Source organism: Lycorma delicatula, chromosome 12 (genome assembly GCF_047948215.1).
Source record: "Lycorma delicatula isolate Av1 chromosome 12, ASM4794821v1, whole genome shotgun sequence".
Classification (NCBI taxonomy): domain Eukaryota; kingdom Metazoa; phylum Arthropoda; class Insecta; order Hemiptera; family Fulgoridae; genus Lycorma; species Lycorma delicatula.
Genome location: NC_134466.1, coordinates 73,844,393 through 73,871,123, shown reverse-complemented (window position 1 = coordinate 73,871,123; position 26,731 = coordinate 73,844,393). Strand labels below are relative to the sequence as shown.

The window sequence follows — 26,731 nt, the reverse complement described above, 5'->3', positions numbered from 1 at the left end:
GGGAATAAGAAGAAGTCATAAGGAGCGAGGTCAGGTGAGTAGGGTGGGTGGGGAAGAACAGTGATTGCGTGTTTGGCCAAAAACTCATGAGTTCTGGGGGCTGAATGGGCTGGAACGTTGTCACAATGAAAAACCAGTCACCACCTCTTCCACATTTCTGGCCTTTTCTGCCAGATCCCAAATAGAGGTTTGAGAACTTCAATGAACTTCTCTGATGGTCAGACGTCAATTTGCTCGAACCAGGGTGTTGATTTTGTGTACATGTGAGTCGTCAGTTGACCTGGAAGGACGTCCAGGACACTCATCGTCTTCAACCATCTTTAAAAAACATCAATGCCACTTAAAATATGTTGGACGCTTCATAGCAATTATATAATCACGGCATTAATACTTTTTTTTTTAAATTTGTTTAAATACAGTAAAAAAATGTTTGAATAAATTTTTTTTTTAATTGCAGTAAACTAAGTATTACTAGAGTAAAACATGTATATAAATAGTATAACAAATCAAAAACAGTAAAGAATACTGATAATTAAAAGTATCCATAAATGAAAGGTTGTAGAATAAATGATACAAGACATCAATTCTAGTGATACTGCAATTCTCAAGCATAACAAACTTTTGAAACACTAGAAAACGTGAGAAATGAAGTACTCTTCTGCTGCCTTCTTCACTAAGCTATTATATACTGTTGCATATCAACAATCCAAAACCAAAAACTCATTAGCACAAAGTAAGCAAATTTTGAGTAGTATATTTGTCACAATCATAGAAATACTAAAATTTAGTGTAAAGCAACAATATATTCCTTTAAATTGTGAAAAACTGCAATATTGCCTCAAACAAAATAAAGAAAACTATGATTTTGAAATATAAACCACATCAAAATGGCATGCAGGTTTAAGCTGCAGGTAGAGCTAAAATTCACATTACCATCACTGTTTTGTAAAATGTAAAGCTGACATTTCCCAAAAACTGTTCACACAATTTTTATAAAAATATTAATTTTTAGAATCTGCAATCATTTTTAAAAATTACTGAAAAATAGTACATTGCATCCCCTCAGTAATAAAGTTATAAAAAGAAAATAAAGAAAAATATAGTTTGAATTAAAAAAAAAAAAGAAAAAAAAGGATAATAATCAGCTTCTTCTAATCTGTTGAAAGTTAGGTACAGTTTTTTCTCCACTGTCATGGATGTTTGATTTTGAAGAAACAATCTCAACAGATTTCAAGAAAACTATGAAATTGAGGGTTTTTATTTAAATACAATATGTTTTCTATGCATACATGGATATATTATATAATAATTATAGTAAATTACCAGTCTCTTGTTTGAATCCAAAAGGACATTACAGAGGATTAAATAACAAATACAGGACTGTGAGCAGCCTATTCACGTAATTTATTAACATCTGTTTTGAAACATAGGTCTTGCTTATCATGGAAGTCTATCAGAACAAACTATAGAAATTTAAATGAAAGACAAGAAACTAACACACAATAACAAAGCGCCCAACATCAGCACTAGTTACTGAATTAAGAACTAGACTGAGTGCCAAACATACTGGAGGCAAATACAGTTTAAACCGATTGAGATCATCAGTATTGTAAAAAAAATTTATTTACAATAAAACAAGAATCATTAAAAATCAGATAATTACTTTTTAAGAAGTAGTAAAATTTTTAACACCTCAACTACGGAAAAACATTAACACATGATTAATTTTTGGGATTTATCACTTTCAAAGGCTTTCTTCCTAAATTTTTGACTTGCGACCCCTGTGACCTAGTAAACAGTTCTGCAAGTCTAAAAGTTCCACCAGCTTCTCAATTTTCCCCAGTACTCCTTCACTAGAAGGTGCTTGTGACATCCTAAATTTCTTTTATGTTTTAGCGAAACATTGTCCCTTTTATTCCAGCTTCATTTTGGAAACTGCAATGAAATTTTTAGAAGATCAATTTAGCTCGCTAATGAAAAGAGACTAAACAGACTAAAAGAGAAGGAGAGGAAATAAATGGACATTTAACTGGTTGCACTACAGTTCTGTTCCTTCCATATTTTACACAAAAATATCGTAACAGAAGAAAGAATTCATCATTCCACAAAGAGGGAGAATTTTCCATCGCATAATTCCTTAATGTTAAAAAAAATCAACATGCATGCTACATTTCCAACATATCATGACTTTGGCAAACAGTACTTTATAGATGTTTATCAATCAACAACTGTCACTCAAAAAAATGCAATTTGTTGAAATTATGTTTTTGGAAGCCTAATCAATCTTTTTGGGTACTTTAATATCTTATTCCCAAGATACATATAATAATATTTCATTCAAAACTGAAGAAAAAATTACTCTATTAATCATATTTTATTGCAATATTTTTTTTTTAAATTATTTTCTGTAAAAAAATTAATTAATTATTTTACCTGTTTTATGTAAGATAATGTCCCTCGTAATTTATGGGATGTTGTAATATCAGGAACAAAAATTGATAAAGAATTTTGAAATAAAGTTTAACTAGATTTTTAATTATATCTTTTCATTTATAACTGTAAGTAATTTATAAAATTTATTTTCTGATGATGGAGTACAAACTCAGGAAGTGCTACAGATAGGTGAGTCTTCTTACCTTTTATTTGAACAGTAATTGGTGGATTTAAATATTTGTTTTTAAGATAACTTGATGCAGTAGCGCGCGTGCGCACACACACAATGTATTATATATTTTCTTTTGGTAGCTTCAGTAGCATACCAATGGTTTTTTAATTCAGTATAATTTCCTCACTTTTATAATTGTCCTAACTATAAAAAAATTAACAAAAATGTATCAATTTTCTGCCTCACACTCTCTTCTCTCTTACAATTATATTCTCTCTTATTATAATAAGAAGAAAGTGTTTTTCTTATTCAATTACTAATAAATAAATAATAGTTATATAGTCATTTACAATTAATAAGCAAGTTTCTTTTTGAACAACCAAAAAATGATTGATATAAAACGTAGATATGGAATACCTTGTATTTTAAGTGGAACAGATTCAATTTCTGCTACTGGAATGTCTGAAGTGATATCATTATTTGTTTTCAGATAATGTGGGTTCATAGCCTGTTCCAATTTACGAGCCTCTCTTAGCTAAAGAAAAATAATAATCAAAATTAATCTGTTCATTATCATTAAATAATACTATATTAATTAAGTTGAAGATAAACTTAAGTTGTCAAATTTTATTCAACATATGATAAAAATGTTAAGGACATTGTACCAATACAGTACAACCCACTCATGCTGACATTCTCTCTACTCATCCAGACATTCATCTGACTGGACATGATCCAGATCAATTAACGTTCAGATAATTCAGAGATCTCATATCACAGTAAAAATTAAATGTTAAATACATAAAATTTCAAAACATTTTTAATGAATATATTAGATTCAAATTTTTACTTACAATCTGATCAATTTTGAAAAAAAACTTATAAAACAAATAGTCAGCCAATAAAATACAGTGTCACCTTGTCACTCATATTTCTTCAAACAAGGGATAGTTCCACCGAGTTCAACGTGGTGGCTACAAAAGCTTATACTTACAAATAATGCACCTAATTGATGGGTCTAAAATCTAGTCTTTAATTAAATGATGGTTGAGTAAACCCTGAAGCCTCAATATACTGATTTTACTGTTTGAACTTTACAATACTAAATCACTTTGAAAGAAAAAAAATCAAACCAAAATTACAAAAAAAAAGAACAACAGGAAACTCAAGTTTTGTAAATAATATATATATACATTTAACATATCATAATGCTAAACTGACCCAGATACTCCGGATGTCTGGATGAACAGGATCTGGATAACAATTTGATATTATTATGAGTACAAAAAAATAAATATCAAAGAGAATAAAAATATTATTAATTTTTTAATAAAACAATAGCAAAATAGAAAAAATATTCAGTTAGAAAAGTATCATCTATATTTATATTAGTATCATTTGCATTTATATAACAAAGAAGATTAAAACTGTAACCATAAGAAAGGAAGTAGAAGAGTGATGTTCTTTATAATTAAGGAGGTATAACATTTCTTACAGTACTGCTACCAATTTTTAAAACAGCATTCATATTATAGCAAACACAAATATAACATTTGGCAAAGGATCTTCTGAACTGATGTGAGAGGACTTCTAACAGTTTGATATAGTTGTTTTTACTGAATAAAATATGATGGCCTGAAATATTAATGATTTAAATGTTAAATACCTGTGAATAGATGTAAAAGATCATCTGCACCTAAACTTACGTATGATTACAAGGAAACCCACCGGCTGGTCCAGGTATTATCCAATTCTTTTGAATTGGATAATACCTCATCATTTTCATTACATATCAAAACCTTCTGGAGAATTGTTAAACGATTATCTTTGTGACTTAAGCCATTGGCTTATATTGAACTCGGTTCCAACTTCATCGACTTTAATTTGTGAATTATTGTAATCTGTTTAACAGTTTCAACATTGTCATAATTCTTTGAAAATGGTTGTCTGTCAGGTGATGTATAACCAGGTGAGCACAGACTTTTAAAAGTTTAAAAAGTCATGGATGACTATAAATAACAAACCATTCGCTTGTATTGAACTAACTTGCAATTTCATCAAGTTTATTTTGAGGATGAGTAATTTGTTTAACTGCTTCAATATTGTCATAATTCTTTAAAATGGAAGGCCCATATTTTTGTTGTTTATCACAGAGAGAAATCCTACCTTTTCTAAAGTGAACAATCCTTTTAAAGCACTCTGACAAAAGAGCACTCATTTTAAATTGTCTTTTAAAAATAATCATAACAATTAACAATGGAACAATATTTCCAATGAATAAACGTATAAGATTACAATCTATACCAGAACAGTCAGTGTTGTAAGACATGTGACCGAAAGGAAAATTTCACTTTATTTTTGGCGATCCCTCATACATTACCTTCATTAAGTAATATATATTAATTTATTTAAAAACAAAAGCCCATTTTTAACATAAGATGTTATTAGTCTAGAATACTAACATTATCTATAAAATTGGTTAAGCATAACCTTCTGGAACTTGCACTTTTCGTTGAGCTTTAGGTGCCACAGGATTAAGTTCACCAGAAAATAGGGCAGCCATTTCACAAGCGATAATCTCTAACGGTTCACCACCTTTAAGTTGTTCATGAAAAAACTGAACCAGATGCAAAGCTGAACTTGCACGCTCCTGGACTTCAAGATCTGCACTGCACAAACTGAGGAAGCCTATTACAAACATGTGCACATATCTGGAAAAAACAAAAATAAATAAAGATATGTCTACTAAAATAAAAAAAATTAATACACCACTACATTAACAACTTTTATTTATAACCAATTATTTGTTTTTTAATTAATCATTTAACTGATTTGATAAAGTTCATAATTCTTTTCTATTATGTACTAAAAATTTTAATTTCAAAATATTTACTACATTTTATATCCTCAATTATTTGTTCCACATACTCTAATCTTTGATTTTCCCAAGAGATTTTACTCTTTCTCTCTCCTTCTAGTGACAAAATTAAGTTACTTTAAGACTATTAATTAAAAACTACAGATGATCAGCCTTGTTCTTTTGGTAAGATTGTACTCTATGCTTTTCCTTCTTCAAGTCATCTTCAAATATCTTCACTTTGTAGTCTTATTGATCAAATTAATTTCCAAAATATTCCTATAAAGTACATTTCAATGCATTATTCTATTCCATCCTGGTTTTCTACAGTATACACTTCACTCTTATAAATCACAAAGCTTTGCAAACATTTTCTGGTGAACTTCTGTTTTTGCAGAGTTTAAGTAATATTTCCTTAATATTTTTTTTTTATTTATTATTGGGTCCTGAGCAAGACAGCAAACCATCCCCAAATCAACCTGATTATTAAATCATTCCTTCTAATCACCTACCCTCTTTCCTCGATTTCTCTTTCCCAATATCGATTCTAGATGTGTAGTCTCGTCCTAATACATTCTCCTTGCATTTGTTGAGGAGGGGGGGGTCTGCCAATTCAGAAACTGTTAATTTTTTTATACATAAATAATAAAAATGCTTATATATTTTATAATACATAAATAATAATTTACTTTATAAGTAGGTGAAACTAATGTTCAATTAACTTCTAAACATGAAAGGCTAATGTAAGAAAATTAATTTCTATTAGTTGAAAAACTCTATGGAATGACATAAACACAATGTTTATATGTTCAATCTAAATATATAAAGAGATCACACAAAACTGTTATATTTTCAAATTAATTATCTAAATAAAACAGATAAAGTATGTTTGCTTATCAATAGAAAATGTGATAAATAAATGTCATTACACAATCAAGAACATTTAAACGAATACATTTTGTCATTGGATGTATTTTACAGTTTCAAAAAAAATTAATGATGGCAAAGAATCATATAAAACATTTAGGAAATCTTTATATATCATACAAAGTAATGAAAAACAACTTCATACTATAATGAAACAGCATAAAACTGTCTATCACGTAAAAATAATATCAGTTATTTATAAATAAAAAATCTTATATTTTTAACATTTTTGGCGAACTAATATTTAAAAATGAATCCCACTCAGGCCCACCCTTGTTTTTTGAGACTTAAAAGTTTATTTATTAGTGTAATTATTTACTTCAATAAGTCATCTTGATTTGGCACAGTTATTTAACAAGGCTAAAAAATTACAGCTTACAAAAAGAAAATTTGTGTACCATGATGCCCCCTAGTCCAACGCAGTCGAAAATATAGTGTGTCCATAAAATAATGAATGACAGATGAAACAGCTTCAGTGATTCTTTCTTTTAAATGGTCCAGATTTTGAACATGAATCGAATACACTTATGTTTTACATAACCCCAAAAGTAGAAATCCATGGGGAGATAAGGTCTGGAAACCATGGGAACCAGGTAATTCACCCTTCTCGTCCAATCCAGTGCTAAGGAAATGTTTCATTAGGAAAATCCTGCTCAATCCTGCACAACTGTGGCAAAATGTGGAGAAGCTCTGTTTAACTGAAACATGAAGTTCTCTGGTATTTGGGATGCTGCATACCCTTCTAACATATCCAGGAAGAAGTTCCCATTACAGTTTCTTCAGCAAATTAGAAGGGGGCCAATGCTTTTTTTTCCCCGGGCCGGGTATCCGATCAAGTATGCGCAGCCCACGAAAGTGTTCTTTAAACTGAAAGGAGGCCTCCCCACCCGCCAGCTGTTCGTCCGGCCCGGCAGGTCAGCCCCCCAGACAGAGAACCAGGCCCGACAAAGCCGTCCCTAGCCCCCACCGAGGGAACCGGGTCTTGGTCTTTTCATTACCCAGTTGTTATGATCTCCAAACGAAGGAATGATCTTCTCCTCATAGCTGCTTGCCTTAACAAAAATATTAAACTGCTAAGTTACCACGGGGCCTCAATGGCCTCTTAAAAGGGCTACATCATCTTTAGCCTTTAGTACTATCTTGGCAAACTCCTCCATTTTGTTCCAATAGTCAGCGGATCGCAGGAGAAAAAGAAGCAGATTCTCCAGATTTAATTCCTGCAGCCCTGAACGTCGTCTATGTATAGTCCATCTATTACAGTGGAACAGAGTATGTTCGGCAGTATCCGAATCCTGGCAGAACATGCAAATAGATGCTGGTCTTCTACCGAATCGATGTAAATAATTACCGAAACTACCATGCCCAGATAGTATTTGAGTAAAATAATAACCAACCTCACCATGTCCTCTATCAAGCCACATGCCCAAGTCGGGTATCAACCAAAATAAAAAAAAAATAAGGATGGTCAATCGATAGGTAATGGCCCAATTCGTATAGATCCTGAATGGTTTTGGTCTACGACCAACGGGTAACAAGATATGAACATTTAAAGTTACCCCCATATAAAAGTCTGTAAACACTTTCAATTCAGTATACCTACTGTTATTAGTGAAAAATTTTCAGTCCTTGTTTACGTTAAATACAGTGATGTCTCTCTCCTGTATTAACTTGCACGAAATGTCCACTACAAAAAACAGAAATAACTCCGTTGTCTAATTTTCCCAAAATTTTAAACACTTATTTGTATATCCATCCTCGATGTGAATCCAAAATTTCCGTTTAAAAAAACAAAAAACAAAAAAGTTTTTAAAAAAATTTAAAAAACTTAGTAATCCGTTAACCAAAAATTCTATTTTTTCTTTAGACTTGTCCAGTAATCCAATCACAATGTTAAACAGCAATTTCCTGATAGATAAAGCCGAAAAACCCCGATCAAAAAGCGGAGCAAAAATAGCACGTCTTAACACTCTGTTGAACAGTCATGCTGATGCAAACATGAAACACTGCTTCATCATTGAAAATGGTCTTGTTTAATTAAAAATCTTCACCCTGCCACAATGTCTACAGCAAAATCAAATTGTTTCCCTTTGTAGTAGAGCTATTGTAACACCTGAATTTTGTACGCAGTGAAATGTAACAGTCTTTTTAACACCTTATGAACAATTGATTTAGGAATGCCCAACTTGCTAGAACACTTCTGCATATACAAAACTTTTTTGCACTGCTTCAATCATTTCATCAGACACTGATGGCCATCGTGGATGTGTTTGCTTCAGTAGGCTGCCTGTTTCTTTGAGTTGCTTGTCTCATTGCCAAATGTTATTTTCATGCGATGGGGGTCTTCATTGTACACACAATGGTATTCACACCTAACATGTGTAACTGTCTCAAACATAGCAAGCCATAACACACATTGAATCTTCCTCTGCACTGCAAACATGATGACTAACACACATGTTTACTTGAGTGTACTGGAAACAACAACGCGTACGTGCTAGCTTTCAACACATACACTTGGAGTGTTTGTTTTTCATTTAATATACAGTTCATCTCTCTACAATGCTTTGTTACAAAGATATAACCATTTAAAACCCAAATATTATTTTGCAGACACAGTTTGCATGTATACAGCCAAACATCTGGGCTAAATTTCAACTTTTTGGTCAAAGAGTTTTTGAAATACAAAGTAAATATTGTTTACAAATAATGTTGAATGTCCCCCTTGCCGCTACATGTAATCAACTTAAAACATTAAAATTTTAAATAACTTAATAAGTACTTTCATACTAAAAGCTCAATTTTTTGTGACCACTAAGGCAACGTCAAAAATTCAAAATGCCAAAAACTACCCTTTGCCTCTTTTAATTCCGACCAAAATTTAATGACATCAATACCCCACAAAAAAAATGTTTTGAGCCACTTTGGAAGAATTTACGTTGAGCCAATTTGTTAAAATTAATTAAATACAGGCCAATATCAATATTACATACATTAGGTGTACATCTGAAAATTTCTATTAAAACTTTTTCCTTTAAAAGCCTTGAAACATAACATTTTCAGAAAACCAGACCCAAAATTTCTGCCATACATTAGGTGTACATCTGAAAATTTCTATTAAAACTTTTTCCTTTAAAAGCCTAGAAACATAACATTTTTAGAAAACCAGACCCAAAATTTCTGCCCATTGTTGCTATGCTTTTCCTTTATAGCCACGGTAATGCAGTAGCAGCAACAGTGCTACAGCTGGGAAAGTAAATATGTAAATATCTGCTTTAATTATCCACTTTCAAAACAATAATGTAAATAAAAATTAATAAAAGTAAAAAAAAAACTTAAAACATATAGACAAATAGTAATTATATTAGATATAGTATCAAGATAGCATCATGACTGGCTGGTGATTTAGTCAGCAAAACAGTAAGCACCTTAAGAATATTTTGAACATGACCAGACAAGGAATTCACTCTACCACCAAGCATTGCTTCTAATGTTGCTTCAGCATTATCCAACTCCCTATGAAAATAAAAATGAAGTCAAATTATTAAATTTTTTTTTAATAAAATAAAATAAAAAAAATTTTTACGAATAAAGATTTTACTAAAGCCACAGTTATTGTAATTGTAGTCAACAAAATAATATTTAAGACGTGAAAATGATTTATAGAAAAATAAAATACGTAAAGGTGCTCAAGAGAAATAAAAATTAGCAGAAAGGCAATAAATAAAAAGTGAATATGAATAAACATGGAGATTTGTTTTAACACAAAAGAACGATTTTGTTACGGTCGAGTAACTTACACAGTTTCAGAGAAATTATACCATAACAAAAGTGCTTTTTGTGCAATTTAAAGTAAATTTCATTGAATATCCTACATTTACACAAATATCTTCTTTAAATAGTAAATTTCCCAGTTTGAATTGAAGACACACACTGGATTCCATTCCATTTTTCCCATATTATCAAATTCATATCCCATCACTAATGTAATTAATATTAGGATATTACTTGTAATTAAATAAATAAATACGTATAAGAAAAATATATATTGGGTGTATCTCTCTTTAACTATGGCACATTACTTTGGTAAGTCGGGAAGAATTTGTGTGACAATAAGAAGCAGACAGGAAGTAGTACTGTCTCTAAAATGCGAATCTGTGGGTAAGCCACACTAGGAAATGATTCTTAAGAGGATAAGCAACTATACATTACCGATCATACCAACACACACAAAAATAATATCATGCCAGACTGTACAAAAGTTCTTTCTTGGAATATATTTATCTTAAAAAATAGTGCATATTAAAATTCAACTAAAATTTTCTTTAAAGAAGTTTCCTTTGGCAGAAATATAGGTGGCAAAAAAAATCACTTGACACTTATTTATAAAAGTACTGAATTTATTTCATTTTATTTATTACAGACAATTATACTTTATGTTCAAAATATTTTCAATCTTCATTAATACATTTTTGCAATCTTTTGGGATTACTGTTACACATTGTATGACAAAGTTCTCTAACACTGTCCAAATCATTGAATGCGTCGTAAATGTAATCTTTCAGTTCGTCAAGAGTACGAGACTTTCTAGAATAAGTAGCTATTATTACAGTAAACAAGAACATAACGCTGACCGCAATCTGATTTTACAAATGCTGCTAAATTATGAAATTGAGGTTGTCTCTATTCACAATTACACAAAACAAAATGCATGGATGAAGTAATAGAATAATTTAAAAGATTTTTAACTTGGAGGACACTCACAGGACAAAAAATAAAAATACTTAATTTCATCAATGATACTGTTCTAGCTGACTGGTTCTGGAAATGATTTAAATGTTAATAAGAATAGGTTCAATGTCAGGGATTCATTGTCAGGGAGAAATTCAATCTGAAAAAATAATAAAAATTTGATGATGAGGAAAATAATGAGATAAACTCAACAAAAAAAAATAACAATATTCATTTAGAGCATGGCAACAAAATACTTATCAGTAGTATATACAAAAATATTAACAACTAAGAATAAAGGTTCTTGTAATCTGGCGATAAAGATAATCTTCAGAAATATGTTTTTTGACAGCATTATCTACAGAGGGTTTAAAAAGAATCCATGAGAAAAAATTTAGAATACAGTTGAACATTAAAGCATACTGATTATATTAATTTGGTTATAGAAACCATAAAGGAAGACAAAAATTAGAGGTAAAAAAAAGTGAACTGCAATGGAAGATTACCAAGTATGAAATACGTACTTCTATATTCTTCAATAAACCTACAACTGCAATAAACCAACATATCTAACTAACAGATATAAATCATATAACAGTTTCAGAAACTAACTGAACTGGAATGGAAATGAATTAGCTGAAGGTATATAAGCCAATCTACATAATAACATCTGTAAATAGAATTTAAGAACTGTATGTGCAACACCAAACTTAATGGTAGCGGATAAGACTTACACTTAATATTTGCATAATCTCATAAGTCATGTTATCATTAACAAAAAAAATAATAACAATAGTAACAACAATTAGGAATAAAACACTACAATTAAAAGAATACATAAAAAGATTTACTTACAAAGCAAACTCTCCACAAATCCAAGCAGCAGCATAAAGTACATCAGCCATTTTTGATCCTGGTTGTGTAAGTATGTGTGCATCCTCTAACAACTGAGCCATTTTTTGTACAGCAAATCCTCTTATAGCCGTACACGCACTGCGACAACTAACATTTGAGCAGCTACTAATGGGCCATGTTGTGTACCTTCCATTCTAGTTAAATCTACCAGTACACTTACGTATCTGTTAAAAAAAATTAAAGAAGTAAATACCATAACAATACCGATATGAATTAAAACATGATATTGAATCGTTCCACAAAAACAATCTTAAATATAAGATCCTAAATGCCAATAGCAAGTATGGAAACTATAATCCGGTAATTTAATGTCAGCAATCTACTGGACCAGTCTATTAAATGAACAATACAGGAAACACAATGCTTAAGAGTGGACTTACTAGTTTTGAGGCTACAATTAGAAAAAAAAATGCTGCAGTCTTGACACAATACTGTTAAAACGAAGTATATTGCAAAGTTTCCCTTGTATTCTAATTAATCAGAGCAATACTGTACCGGTAACTAGCCTACTAGTTTTCAGAGCATAAGCCTCAATAATAGTTGTTATAGACTTTTAATAATGGTTTCATCTTCTTAATTTTTATTTACAAAAGTGCATTTGAGAAATAACTATCCATACATCTATACAAACATATATACTGAGGCAATTTTTTTCCTTGTACTGCGATTAATGTTTTTTGTAGTTTGGTTTTACTGCGTTGTGTGCAATTTGCTTCTGTGAGCCAGTCAGGCCGATGACCTTGAAATGAGAATGTTTGTCATGTTCTTCGTTATTCATTGTGTGAACACACAATGAATGAAGGTGGACGAACGTCCACCTTTAAATGACTGAAACCGTTTTTTTTTCTGTTTTATAACAATGAATATTTCTTGTTAACTACATCTTCTGTGAGAACAGTAGACCAGTATTCTGTTTGAATTCCAGGTACACCAATTCCTAATCAATATAGTATAAGGGTGTTAATCGAGAAATTTAGGAAATCAGGAGAAGTAAAGGAATATAAGTAAATCAGTAGAATTACAGTACTCAATGAAGAAAAACTGTAAGACATATCAGCTAGTATGTGACGTAGTCCCAACAAGTCCATGTGAAAGTCGCCCTAACAGAAAAACTGCAAATTACAACTGCACACAACACATAAGGCAGTTCATAAGAAGCACATTATAGTGAGATTTGTTAAGATTTATTTAGAAAAAATTGATTTCTTGATTGCTGTTTTAGTTAGTATAATGTGTTTATGAGATGAATCTGGGAAGAAAAAATACTAAGATAAGTTTAATAAAGATAAGAACTATTAATTTTAAAAAATTCATAAAATCGTGTAAAATACCTTTTCTTTATATTTCAGGAGAGCATGTCAAACCTTGAAGATGTGCTGGAACCCAATAATAAGATGGATTTTGCTATTGCATTTAATATTCAAATATTGTGTAGCATAGTATTACCACATATTGGTAAAAAACTTGACAGCCAACTGTTTTCGTTATTAAATAATGTTATTTCACTCTCATCAAGGAATCCTCTTGTGTGTCCTTTTTGTGATTGACTACATTACTTAAAATTTCTGAAAGTGTTAATTTATTTAAGATAAATAAAAAGTTATATTATTAAAATTTTACATTTAGTTGTTTTGTTTTTTCAGTTCTTTCTTTTGGGAAGGTTAGATAGTGAATACTTAATGGTGCTTTGTACAAGTGTTAAAAGATTTCATTTAAGCATTATAGTTTTGTTTTTTATGATGAAGATACTTTTATGATTAAGTTACCAGATGATTAAAATACTTGAGTTACTTGGTCATTGTTTTATTAATTAAAATGGTAATTCATTGTTTTTCTTTGAAATACTTTTTAGCACTCAGATCTTTGGCATACATTATATCTAAAGTATTTGCTTATAAATATTTTTGCTAAACACTTTCGGATGAAATAAACTTCTTCCAAGAGAAATGATAATTTAACTAGCTCCAACAGTTCTCTGTTGGAGCTAGGTGTGCTCTGCTGTACCCTCTCTGTCACCAAACATGTAGCATGGAGAGTCCCGTCTGCCAAATGAGTTGAGGTAAGATTCAAATGTTCCATGGCCGGAGAACATTTGTGACATATGAAAATGTATATCACCATGTTTCCTTTTTGTCCACATGTCTGAGTCTGTGATTAATCTCCTTGTTCAGGCTGCATCATTTCCAGTTATCCATCTTTCATGCCATGTCTCCATTACATTAGCCTCCGCATCACTTTTCTCCAAATCATAGTAGCAAAGCTCTGCACTCTAACTTGTAGGTCAATTGGCAGAGCTGATGCCAACATGCACACTGCACTATATGACGTTGTTGTATAACCCGCTGTAACACCCAACAATGTACGCATGTGGACCCTCTGTAGACGTGCCCAGTTCCTCATGACCCTCATTGCTCCTCCTGAAACCGGGGTGGCATATAACAATGCTGAAGCTATCATTGACATGATTAATCGATGTTTGGAAGCCCTTGGGGCTGACTGAGTAGTGATCAATGCATTCGGTGATTTTTCAGTGATTCAATGCATTCAAGGTTATTTTGGTTCTTGTACAACTGTCTACTATGTGTTCAGTAAATTTACGTGATTTGTTGATGTGTACCCCTAGGTACTTTATTGTGTCTCTCTTTTGTAGCAACTGTTCACCTAGCATGGGTTTGTTCTATCCACCGTTCTTCTGCCTGTTAAGTATACTGTATACACATTTCTATGGGGACAGGTCCAGTCCGTGTCCTCATATCCAATCCCCGATTTCATTTAAGGCCATGTTTCACTTTTCTTCCAGCTCAGCCTCAGACAGAACAGCCAGGTCATCAGCGTATGCCACTGTTTCAGTTGCAGCCGGCAAAGTAAGCTGCAGGACGCCATCATAGACCAGGAGCCAAAGCAACTGCTCCCAGACAGACCCCTGCAGCTTGCCCCCAAAGATCTGAAATTTCAGCCTTCCATTCTGGGTGCCAGTATCAACCCATCTGTCGGACAGGTGCTCAGAAATTTGTTTCCTGAGGCAGGCACTGACCCCTTTCGCGGCCAGTGCTGCCATAATCAATTCCCATGTTATTGAACCAAATGCATTATATACGTCCAACATGATTAGCATCGGCATTTTTCTTGTGCGCTAGGTGACCTGTCTCTAGAGTAGTCCAGTCCACTACCTTTCATATCGCCTGTATTGTGGAGCGTCCCTGCCAGAAGCCAAACTGGTTTACATGGATGCCTGCACCTGCATTAAGCTCGTCAATCATATGATGTGCAAGCATCCTTTCAACGGCCTTACCAAAATTATTTAATAGGTACATGGGGGCAATAATCTGTATTATTCTTGAAGAATAAACCATTCTTGAATTCTTCGAGCACTCTGGAAAAGTCCTGTTCTTGAGTCAGTGAGTGGTGATGTCTGTAATCTCCCACAGGACTTCCTTGACTAGTCCCTTTGCCATTGTGGCTGGTATGCTGACTGTGCCTGGATGCTTTTTGTCCTTCAGTTTGAGGATGCCTGCACTAACCTCATCTTGCGTGAAACGCTTTCTGTCACACTCAATGTATTCAGCAGCACTGTTATCTTTACAAGGGAACAATCTAATCAGTTGGCGTTTTGCTGTTTCCTGTGTGAGGATGGGGAGCCGTCTACCAAATCACTTCATAGCGATCTAATAGGATGCCCCCACAGATCTGAATTGAGCTCTCTGCAGAGTTCTCCATTTATTTTTCTCAGACTGCTTGATTTCATAATTTAGTAAGTGTCATGCAGCTATGTATCTTTGCACAGCCTCTTCATATGCATTCCCTCTTGAAACCCTTAACCGCTGTTCGGCATCATAGACTCTGAAGTTCACTTCGCATATGTGCTATTTGCTCGGTCCACCAATATACCGAGTGAAACTTATTACTACTCTTATGAATCTTTGAAATCTCATAGACTATAAAATCCTGGAGAGATGATGGCGACAAATTTCTACCATCTCTGATCTGTCTGGCAACAATTTCAGCGACAGTTGCAACTTGCCTTCATGTCAGTTTTAAAGTTTCTGATTGGCTCTCAAACGAAATGACAGGACTTCGCTTTCTAACAGTGTGGCCAAGTGATCAGACCACCTGGAGTGGTCCCATCATCCGTCCATTATGGTTAAATCCAGAATTGAGATATGTCCCCTCACTGCATAGGTAGGTGTGTGGTTATTTAAGCAATAAAGACGATTCACCATCATGATTTCTGAAAGAACCCTGCCACGATGGTGTGTGTAAGGACTACCGATGATAACAGTCTTACAATTGAAGTCACCCATCAGGATGATCTTCCTGGGTGATCTGGCAATGACATCATTGAGTCTACCTATAAATGCCTTAAACTCATGAAATTCGCAGTTGGGCTGACATAGGCTCCAATCAGCATTGCATTAAGTAATTCCACTGCTGTCAGTCCTTCTCTGTGAAATGGCTGCCAGCCTCACAGTCCACTAATATTCAGGATAGCGACGTCACCTGCAGCATCTGTGCACCATTCTCTTCTGGCAACTGTCTATTGGTTAGGTTTGGTTGTTATGAGGATGTCCATGTTCAGACCCTTCACCAATACTCCCACTAAGTCGTGGGAGAAAATACTTCAATTGGCATTAGATAGGGCCAACTTAATCATTTCTGATTGAGCCGCACATCACGCTTCCGGTGCAGTGATCAATGCTACTGCAGTCCAAACATCTTTTTCCTTCTCAACATTCCCTAATCTGGTGGTCTCCACAGTTTTAGCACAGCTCCGTTCTGTTGGGACCCTGACACTCAGTGCTCCTATGCCCGGAGCTGTAACATCTGTTACAGCGATTGGATTCTTCTCTAATATAAGTTCAGCAGTGAACTCACTCGACTGCTATCCTCTCTATGAGTTTATTTGCTGCTGTGTGTGTCATGATGATTGTCGTGTTCTGTGTATTGCCATACCCTCTCCTTATTGACGATATTCTGAAGGCCTCATGACTATCAACAACATCAGCAATTGCCTTGTTTATCTTCTGCTCTGATGTGTTCAGTTCCACATCTCTGAGATGGACAACTGCTCTCCTGTCGCCTCTGGTGTGCGTGTCCGCTTGCAGCTTCGCCGTCTTATCTCAGAGAGCTGGGGACCTCCTCAGCCTCTTCCTTGGTTACGGTTGGTTTCATTGTAGTTAGTAAGGCTGCGTAGGACTTACCCTGAGCTCTTACTGTGATTACTTTGCTGTCTTCAGCCGGAGGGGTCGATCTTTGAGCCGAGGCCGACCTTGGTCTTGAATGGCCGGATGTCTCAGCTGGCTTGAAATCACCACCACCACTGGTTCATCACTGTTCTTAGTTAAATATATTAACATCTTTCTAATAGCCGTACCAACCGGTTGTCCAAGCAGAACAAACATCGGTGATACTGATCTCTTCAATACATGTTTTAAAATTATGCTGGCTGACATCTTGCAGTCACTGCCTTCAGTACTGTAGTAGATCCTGAACTTGCTGTGGTGAGTTGACTACGCATCTTCCTCCATGAGAGAGGAAACATCTCTGGCAATGTCACCTGCTTTAAATCTTTGCGCTCTTGGGTTGTTAATGTCTACCCTCTGCTTGTATGCCAAGTTACTAAAATTACTCAAATCCCTGTCTCCGTCACCAAGAGATTTATTCTGTTTTACTCTGTTTAGTATCTCAGACGGCCATCTGCGTGGAAGTAGGTCAAGAAGTTCTTCAAATCAATTAAATTTAATTATAAACATTGTAAAAAACAACAGTTAACCTTATTAGAACTTTCTTCACTAAAATAAAAAATAAATGCTTCTAAACATGACAAATGAACTGTACTCTAATTAGAATGAGACTTTTCAGAATGATGTATTCATACTTTTAAGTAGAAAAAGATTCATAACTTGGCTTTAATTACTCGTAGTCAATTGAATGAGTAGTGTCTGGGAATACAGATTTGCAAACATAGCAAATGGGAAAGAACCACTTTGCCTACAAATATATAAGCATAGAAGTAAATGTGTTGGTTTTACAAAATTGAAACCTCTTTTGAAAATTAAAGTGGTTGGCCTTTGCATTTTTCACGTGCTACAGTATACATTTTTTTATCTATATGAAAAGTGCATTTTTTTTTTGTCTTCAGTCATTTGACTGGTTTGATGCAGCTCTCCAAGATTCCCTATCTAGTGCTAGTCGTTTCATTTCAGTATACCCTCTACATCCTACATCCCTAACAATTTGTTTTACATATTCCAAACTTGGCCTGCCTACACAATTTTTTCCTTCTACCTGTCCTTCCAATATTAAAGCGACTATTCCAGGATTTGTCACTTTATCCACATATCTGATTTTTAACATTCTGAAGGACTGTGTACGATTGCAAATTTTGTCAAAATATTCCACGATTTACTCGAAATAAGTCGATGGAACGATTACCGGATATTATTTTCCATACGTAATCGAAGCGATTACTCTTCCGATTTATCTCACAACGTAGCTGATTTACGCATGAATAACGCAGAATTACAAATATAAAACAACTAAAATATAAAACGTAAATTACAAATAAGTAAAATTTAAATCCTGCGTCACTTTGGGGACAACTTTTTTATAATTCTGATCGGTGTATAATAATACATTATATATTCGTAGATCACATCATAAATGTATAGATACGGTATTATACGGATAAAAAGAAAAAGGAACGGCCTCAACATTTGCTTGGTTGGACCAAGGTAAACTGCGATAAAAGCACACGATGATCATAGGGACATCATCAAATACACAATTCATTATTTTAAATATAAATAATTACACAATACTAAATATAAAAAATCTGATGTGGACGCCACGCGACTTCTTTTAATCCTATTAAATTACATTATTCGCTGTTTTAAAATGAAAAGTACATAAAATTTTATTTCATTAACAACTTCTAATATTTTTCCATATTTTTTTTTTATTATTATTGAATTATTATGAGTCGAAAAAAATGTTTACAATCAAAGATTAATAATTATAAATAAATCAAAATATTTAAATTAAAAAAAAAAAGTTAAAAAAAAAGGAGATAAGTCTGATTCGAACCGATGCGCCTTCCCCTTGTAAGATCAAAGTATTTCAACAATTAAAGTTTTATTTGGCTATAACTCTAGAACTAATCAAAATAAATACCACTTATATATGAAAATATATCGTTGAAAAGCTCTTAATGAGGGCTTATTACTGCAGTTAAGAAAAAGTCAAAAATCCAAATCTTTCAGGATTTTTGGCAAAAGTGTCCAAAATACTTTTGGTTCAGTCAATTGCATACAAAAGAGGAGATTCACAACTAAATATTACAACAATCCTAAATCCAAAATTTCAACATCCTACGGCTAATCGTTTATGAGTTATGCTAGATATATACGTACGTACGTCCAGACGTCACGCCAAAACTAGTCAAAATGGATTCAGGGATGGTCAAAATAAATATTGCCGTTGAAATTTGAAAACCAAATTTTTCACGATCACAATAAGGAAGTAAAAATAACTACAAAATAAATCACAACAAAGAAGGTAAAAAATAAAGAAGTCGAGAGTTCCAGCGTTAAGTACTAGTAAAGGCAGTTACGTTTATATAGATTTGAATACTAGATCGTGGATACCGGTGTTCATTGGCGGTTGGGTTTCAATTAACCACACATCTTAAGAACGGTCGAACTGAGACTATACGAGACTACACTTCATTTACATTTATATATATCATTCTTTGAAGTAATACCTGAACGGTAATTCCAGTAGGCTAAAGAGAAAAATGAAAGAAAGTACTTATTAATACAAACTTTGAAAGGATTTTTAAAATCTTTATTTTGTATTATTTAAAAATCGATCGAAAAAGAAAATCTTCTTTTTTTTGAGATGAAGAGGCATCGACTACTTTGTATGTTTTTTTCCTACGGTAATAAAAATTTGTAGGTATGAAAAATGCAATGCCTGACCGGGATTCAAATCCAAGACCTCCGAATGACAAAATATTTTATTTGTATACAAACAATTTCTTAATTTTGTACGATTTTTCTTGTAAATCAAAGTATTGTGTTATCGAGTGGACAAGAAAACAGTTTTGTTGTCCAGTATGATAGATTGACATCGTTACATTGTTTTATGAGAATTGTATTTTAGTAAAGATCGCAAATTCATAAACATATCGATAAATCTACTTATTTATTTAAATTTTTCTATACCCGATTCATACTTAAGATATCAAAAAATGATCTAACACCCGAATTCCGTATCTAGAAAACTTTCTGTGATTATTTTCGGGAACGTCAAGATACGATATATTTTAAACGGGAATATCTTTAAATTTCAGTCATTTTTCAGTACACGATTCTACAAATGCACGTATTACGTGAAACATCAACGGTTTGTCGCTTTACAAACACTTCCGTTCCGTTTACAAACTCCTTAAAATTACTTTTTTTATAGGAAAAAACATCAAGAAATCTAGGATCCAAAAAACCCTAGATTTCCGCACGAGTATAAAAATTCTTTCTCGTCGACCGGAAGAAAGATAATTTTAAGAGAAGGTATTGAATTTGTTTAGAATTTTAACACTCGCATTAATACGAGAAAATTTCTTTTGACATTTCGTGCACGACGGCGATTTTAAATAAGACTCCATTATAAGCACGCGGTGTGAATATGTAAAAGATGTAATGATTACTCGATATATAAATATTAATTGGCGACAGAGAAATAAATAATTAAGTTTTCTATTTCTGTTACAACGATCGTCGCATTAGAAGACGAGATCCACCTGTCGATTATATTGACATTACAAAGCAAATATTTATAGTGTACATTTTGACTCTTTTTTTAGATGGGATCACCATATAAAACATATATGTAAAAATTTAAGAGTGGTTGCTATGAAATTCCACCACATCTCACCCCTATTACCAATTCACTGTAAACGCTTACTCTATTCATCCTTGTTTGAATCTGTTATTCGATACGGCTTGACAACATGGGGATCAGCCGCAGACTATCTCATAAATAAAATAAATTTAATACAAAATAGGGTCCTCAAAGATATTGCTCTTTATGATTCTGATAACAATTATGACACTAATTTAAATAATCTTACAAGGTTTCTGTCAGTTAGAGGTCTATTTAAATTCTTAATTATTTTTAAGAACTTTTACAACAGTGAATACAGGGTAAATATAGAAAGCGGATACAATTTGAGAGCAATGAGCTTTATCACAGATAGATATAATAATACTTACGGTAAACGATTAAAGAAGTACGTTGTTCCTGCATTACTTAATTCTTTACCGAATCACCTCAATAATGTAAAAATAAAAAAAAATGATTTAAAAAAACTTCTCATTGAGTGGGCATTACTTATAACGTAATAGGTACTAACAGGATTCATGTTGGATTTATACTGGCAGTCCAGACAATTATAACATGATTATAGTTATTATTTTAATGTTGATAATTATTGTAAATCAATAAATAATGTATTGTTGAATGGTTAAAGCTTAGTTATTTATTTTCTTTATGTAATTGTTGCAACAAGATATTGTGTAATTCGTTGTTGTAATTAAGTATAGTTTTGTTTCTTGAATATAATTTTAGTTACTAAATCTAATACATTACAATTATTAAAGAAATAATTTGTTCATTAGTTTTTAAATATTTAGTCTAATTTTGTAAAATTAATTTTTATAATTGTACTACTATTATAAGTATTATAAAACTAATAATATCTTTAGTTGTTACATAAAATTGGTTATTACATTAACCACTTAATAATGTAATAATACTCTTTAGTATATCTGTCGACAGACTTAGGTCTGACGGATGACCATGTAAGTTTTAAATTGTAAATAAATAAAAATAAAATAAAAATAGTAGATACCGGATATAAATTAAGAACTCTGTTAAATAAAATTAGTAAAATAAATTTAAAAAAATACAATTAAATTGTAAACGGTACGGTAAGTGTCTCGCAAATATCATTCTTCCGCTCAAAAAACAAAAACTTGTGTAATATAAATAAAACTGTTTGTAACAAAACGATACTGATATCAAAAAAAGGTAAGACACTGTATTTCTATTATCAAAATCTGTTATTAATTTAGAATTTTGTTTAAAAAAAAAAATACACGTTAAATATATGTAATAACCAATAGATGTACAATAATAGATAATAAATAATGTTTAAGCGTTTTGATAGATTATTATTTTATTTTTTTTATAAATTACCGATTCCTATCTTATGGATTTATTATTAAAATTTATTTGAATTTCTCGGCCAATTATTTTCGTCGATAGTCATATAATTCATTTCATACCGTATTTTTCCTTTCTTAATAAAACTAGTATAATGAATGACCTTCACGAATCCAAGATTCGTGATGTTATATTGCACTTAATTTGCAAGTGTAACCCACGATTTTTATCCTTAAATTCTATTGGTAAAATCGAATTTATTTCTGTTTTATTTATTCCATTTTTAATAAAACTAGTATAATATCTTGTAAAGTAATACTTTTATTTTTATTTTTTTATCGAAGTGATGGGAATTAAAAAAGTTGTTTCATCTTCAATACTTTCATTTAAATAAGAGCATTTACTACTAAAACAAGTTATAGTATATTTTCTTTTAAATTTTATTATTTCAAATACAATATCAAGTTTTTGTACGCTACCTAGTACTATCAAATACTGCTATCTAGCGGCGCGATTTATAAAAGTACATAAAAACATGAATAAAATTACATATCGAGTCCCGCGGTTCATCGAAAGAAAAAAAAATCTAACAAAATTCGAGAAATTTTTGGAAAGTATTCTTTATTACTAATCTAACAGAAACGAAATATAATGTTTTCACGCATATTTTATTATTTTACCCCGTTTTCATTTCACCGTTAGGTTGGTCGCGTTTAGAATCGTAAACGTAGTTCTTTGACTTTAACCCACCGGGTCGGTCTAGCGGTTAACGCGCCGATTTGAAAGTCGAGAGTTCCAGCGTTCAAGTCCTGGTTACACGGATTTGAATACTTAGATCGTTGATACCGGTGTTCTTTAGCGGTTGGGTCTCGATTAATCGTACATACCGGAGGCTAAACAAGAAAAAGAAAGAAAAAATAAAGTTGTTTGACTTCATCGCCTATTGCCGAGAATTCCGTTCGAACGCTTAAAACCGTGAATATTTTTAACGATCCGTTTAGAACAAGGGGGAGGAAAAACAATAACTGTTATCCGTTTAGCCGATTCGAAAAGAAAACGTAAAGTCAACTTAATAATACTTAAACCGATGGAAACATTCAAATCAGAACGATCATCACAACCTAACGGATGAACGTTAAATAAATCGGGTAGATAAAAATTTTACCGGGGCAATATAAGAAATGCTACGAACCTTTAATCGAAAAGAAATATCTCCGCCCATCAACGAAAATTAAGGGAATGGTTTTAAATGTGCGTACGATTAAAAACATTCATTAAAAAACTTGTAATGTATTTATTTAAAATCTAAAAGCCTATTAATTAATTTATTTACGTTTAATTTTTTAATTTAATATTTAAAAGGCCGTCAGATATTTTTCTTCGTTGTTTTTTATTACGAAAGTATTTTTAATAAATTTATATAAAATTAAAAAGGTAATATAGATCCGTCTACTATAGAATGAAGTTTCTTATTACCGATGAAAAAATAAGTTACCTAACTGTCTAATTAGTTATTCCTGTTTATTACGTATATCTTTAAAACTCTTTTTTCTAATAAATCCATTTTGTAACGAATTTCCAGGCGATATAGGGTTACAACCGATTTATGTGATTTTCTATATTTATAATCGGCTATGTACTACTTCGCTATAATATAAATATTTCTGTTTATTCATTTTAATTAACCTAAATTGTAATGATTGTCTGTAAATTAATCTACGTATAAATATAACCGGTTTAGTTTTATCTTTAACGTTTCTAAAGAAAGAGGTCGATTTTCTAAAAAGTTCCGCATCCGACTTAAAGTAACGATTTTAAAAATATTTTTTACGTACTCGTTACCGTCTCCAATTTTTCTCTATTGTTTGTAAACGAAACTCGGTTTACCACTTTTGTTAAATTTTTCAGTTAATTCTTCGTACCGGTTAATATTTTTTTTTTTGTCTTCAGTCATTTGACTGGTTTGATGCAGCTCTCCAAGATTCCCTATCTAGTGCTAGTCGTTTCATTTCAGTATACCCTCTACATCCTACATCCCTAACAATTTGTTTTACATATTCCAAACGTGGCCTGCCTACACAATTTTTCCCTTCTACCTGTCCTTCCAATATCAAAGCGACTATTCCAGGATGCCTTAGTATGTGGCCTATAAGTCCGTTTCTTCTTTTAACTATATTTTTCCAAATGCTACTTTCTTCATCTATTTGCCGCAATACCTCTTCATTTGTCACTTTATCCACCCGTCTGATTTTTAACATTCTCCTATAGCACCACATTTCAAAAGCTTCTAATCTTTTCTTCTCAGATACTCCGATCGTCCAAGTTTCACTTCCATATAAAGCGACGCTCCAAACATACACTTTCAAAAATCTTTTCCTGACATTTAAATTAATTTTTGATGTAAACAAATTATATTTCTTACTGAAGGCTCGTTTCGCCTGTGCTATTTGGCATTTTATATCGCTCCTGCTTCGTCCATCTTTAGTAATTCTACTTCTCAAATAACAAAATTCTTCTACCTCCATAATCTTTTCTCCTCCTATTTTCACATTCAGAGGTCCATCTTTGTTATTTCTACTACATTTCATTACTTTTGTTTTGTTCTTGTTAATTTTCATGCGATAGTTCTTGCGTAGGACTTCATCCATGCCGTTCATTGTTTCTTCTAAATCCTTTTTACTCTCGGCTAGAATTACTATATCGTCAGCAAATCGTAGCATCTTTATCTTTTTACCTTGTACTGTTACACCGAATCTAAATTGTTCTTTAACATCATTAACTGCTAGTACCATGTAAAGATTAAAAAGTAACGGAGATAGGGAACATCCTTGTCGGACTCCCTTTCTTATTACGGCTTTTTTCTTATGTTCTTCAATTATTACTGTTGCTGTTTGGTTCCTGTACATGTTAGCAATTGTTCTTCTATCTCTGTATTTGAACCCAAACTTTTTTAAAATGCTGAACATTTTAATCCAGCCTACGTTATCGAATGCCTGTTCTAGGTCTATAAACGCCAAGTATGTTGGTTTGTTTTTCTTTAATCTGAGGCCTAAAATTGCTTCCCTTGTCCCTATACTTTTCCTGAAACCAAATTGGTCTTCTCCTAACACTTCTTCCACTCTCCTCTCAATTCTTCTGTATAGAATTCTAGTTAAGATTTTTGATGCATGACTAGTTAAACTAATTGTTCTGTATTCTTCACATTTATCTGCCCCTGCTTTCTTTGGTATCATTACTATAACACTTTTTTTGAAGTCTGATGAAAATTCCCCTTTTTCATAAATATTACACTTCAGTTTGTATAATCTATCAATCGCTTCCTCTCCTGCTCTGCGCAGTAATTCTACAGGTATTCCGTCTATTCCAGGAGCCTTTCTGCCATTTAAATCTTTTAATGCTCTCTTAAATTCAGATCTCAGTATTGTTTCTCCCATTTCATCCTCCTCAACTTCCTCTATAACACCATTTTCTAATTCATTTCCTCCGTATAACTCTTCAATATATTCCACCCATCTATCGACTTTACCTTTCATATTATATATTGGTGTACCATCTTTGTTTAACACATTATTAGATTTTAATTTATGTACCCCAAAATTAGAAGTTTAAAAAAAGTACATTTATCGTAGTTAAATGTTAAGTCGGAAAAATTCAACAGCAGAAATGGATATATACTTCATCAATAAAAACAGCAACTACCTCAGCGGTTGCTTTTTTTCTTTCTTTTCCTGTTTAACCTTTGACTTAACCCTGTTGGGTTAATTGAAACCCAACCACCAGAGAACACTGGTATCCACGATCTAGTATTCAAGTCCGTGTAAAAATAGCTGGCTTTACTAGGACTTGAACGCTGGAACTCTCGACTTCCAAATCAGCTGATCTGGGAAGACGCGTTCACCACTAGACCAACCCGGTGGGTTCAGTCTAGAGTCCTGTTCCCTGCAGTACCCCACATTTTATTAGACCATCAGCACTCGATATGTTTGAAATACAGATTTATTGAGCCTTATTTGACAAAAAGCTTGCGAACCAGTCATTACAGACCCTTATACACCAGCATTATTCATTTCTTTATAGAATAATGAATTACAGTAATGTATGCTTTCCTGATGTTAAGGAAGAGGCTTGCAGCCTTCCGTTTATTTTTAATCCCCTTATAAATAGATACCAAAAGCTTTAACATTGCCTCTTCCATCTTGAGTCTTTTTCTAAATCCAAATTGTCTTTTAATAAGATAATAGATTTTTGTGCTCTAGTAAGGTAGGTTCATAGTCAGTCATATCCTTACAATTTTTTTCAAAATCCTTGCAAAGACAGATACAAGAGCAATTGGTTTGTAGTTATTGGGGAAATTTTTGTCTCTTGACTTATATATTGGAACAATAACAGTTTTTTAAATGCTGTGGATAAACCCCTTTAACCATGGTCTTATTATAGATAAATGCTAGGACTTCAGAGATGTGTTCAATTATTATAAT

The 26,731-nt window shown here is 32.5% G+C and overlaps 1 protein-coding gene across 5 annotated transcripts in view; it reads right to left on the bottom strand.

Moving 5' to 3' along the window:
• LOC142333247 (very-long-chain (3R)-3-hydroxyacyl-CoA dehydratase 2-like) overlaps positions 1-12,199 on the bottom strand; it is a 30,031-nt gene extending 17,832 nt beyond the window's left edge. For 2 of the 5 annotated variants that reach the window (XM_075380239.1, XM_075380240.1), the window contains exons 1-2: positions 5,068-5,086; positions 3,023-3,140 (exon numbers count right to left, since the gene is read on the bottom strand). Coding sequence is in view for 3 of the 5 variants with exons in the window: in XM_075380238.1 (XP_075236353.1) it covers positions 5,085-5,316; positions 11,973-12,073 (333 nt within the window). In the remaining 2 variants the exon portion in view is untranslated. Of the gene's footprint in view, positions 1-3,022; positions 3,141-5,067; positions 5,317-9,814; positions 9,903-11,972 lie in introns of those variants that run through there. The other 3 variants (XM_075380236.1, XM_075380241.1, XM_075380238.1) reach the window with 3 other exon arrangements.
• Positions 12,200-26,731: the final 14,532 nt, after the last annotated feature.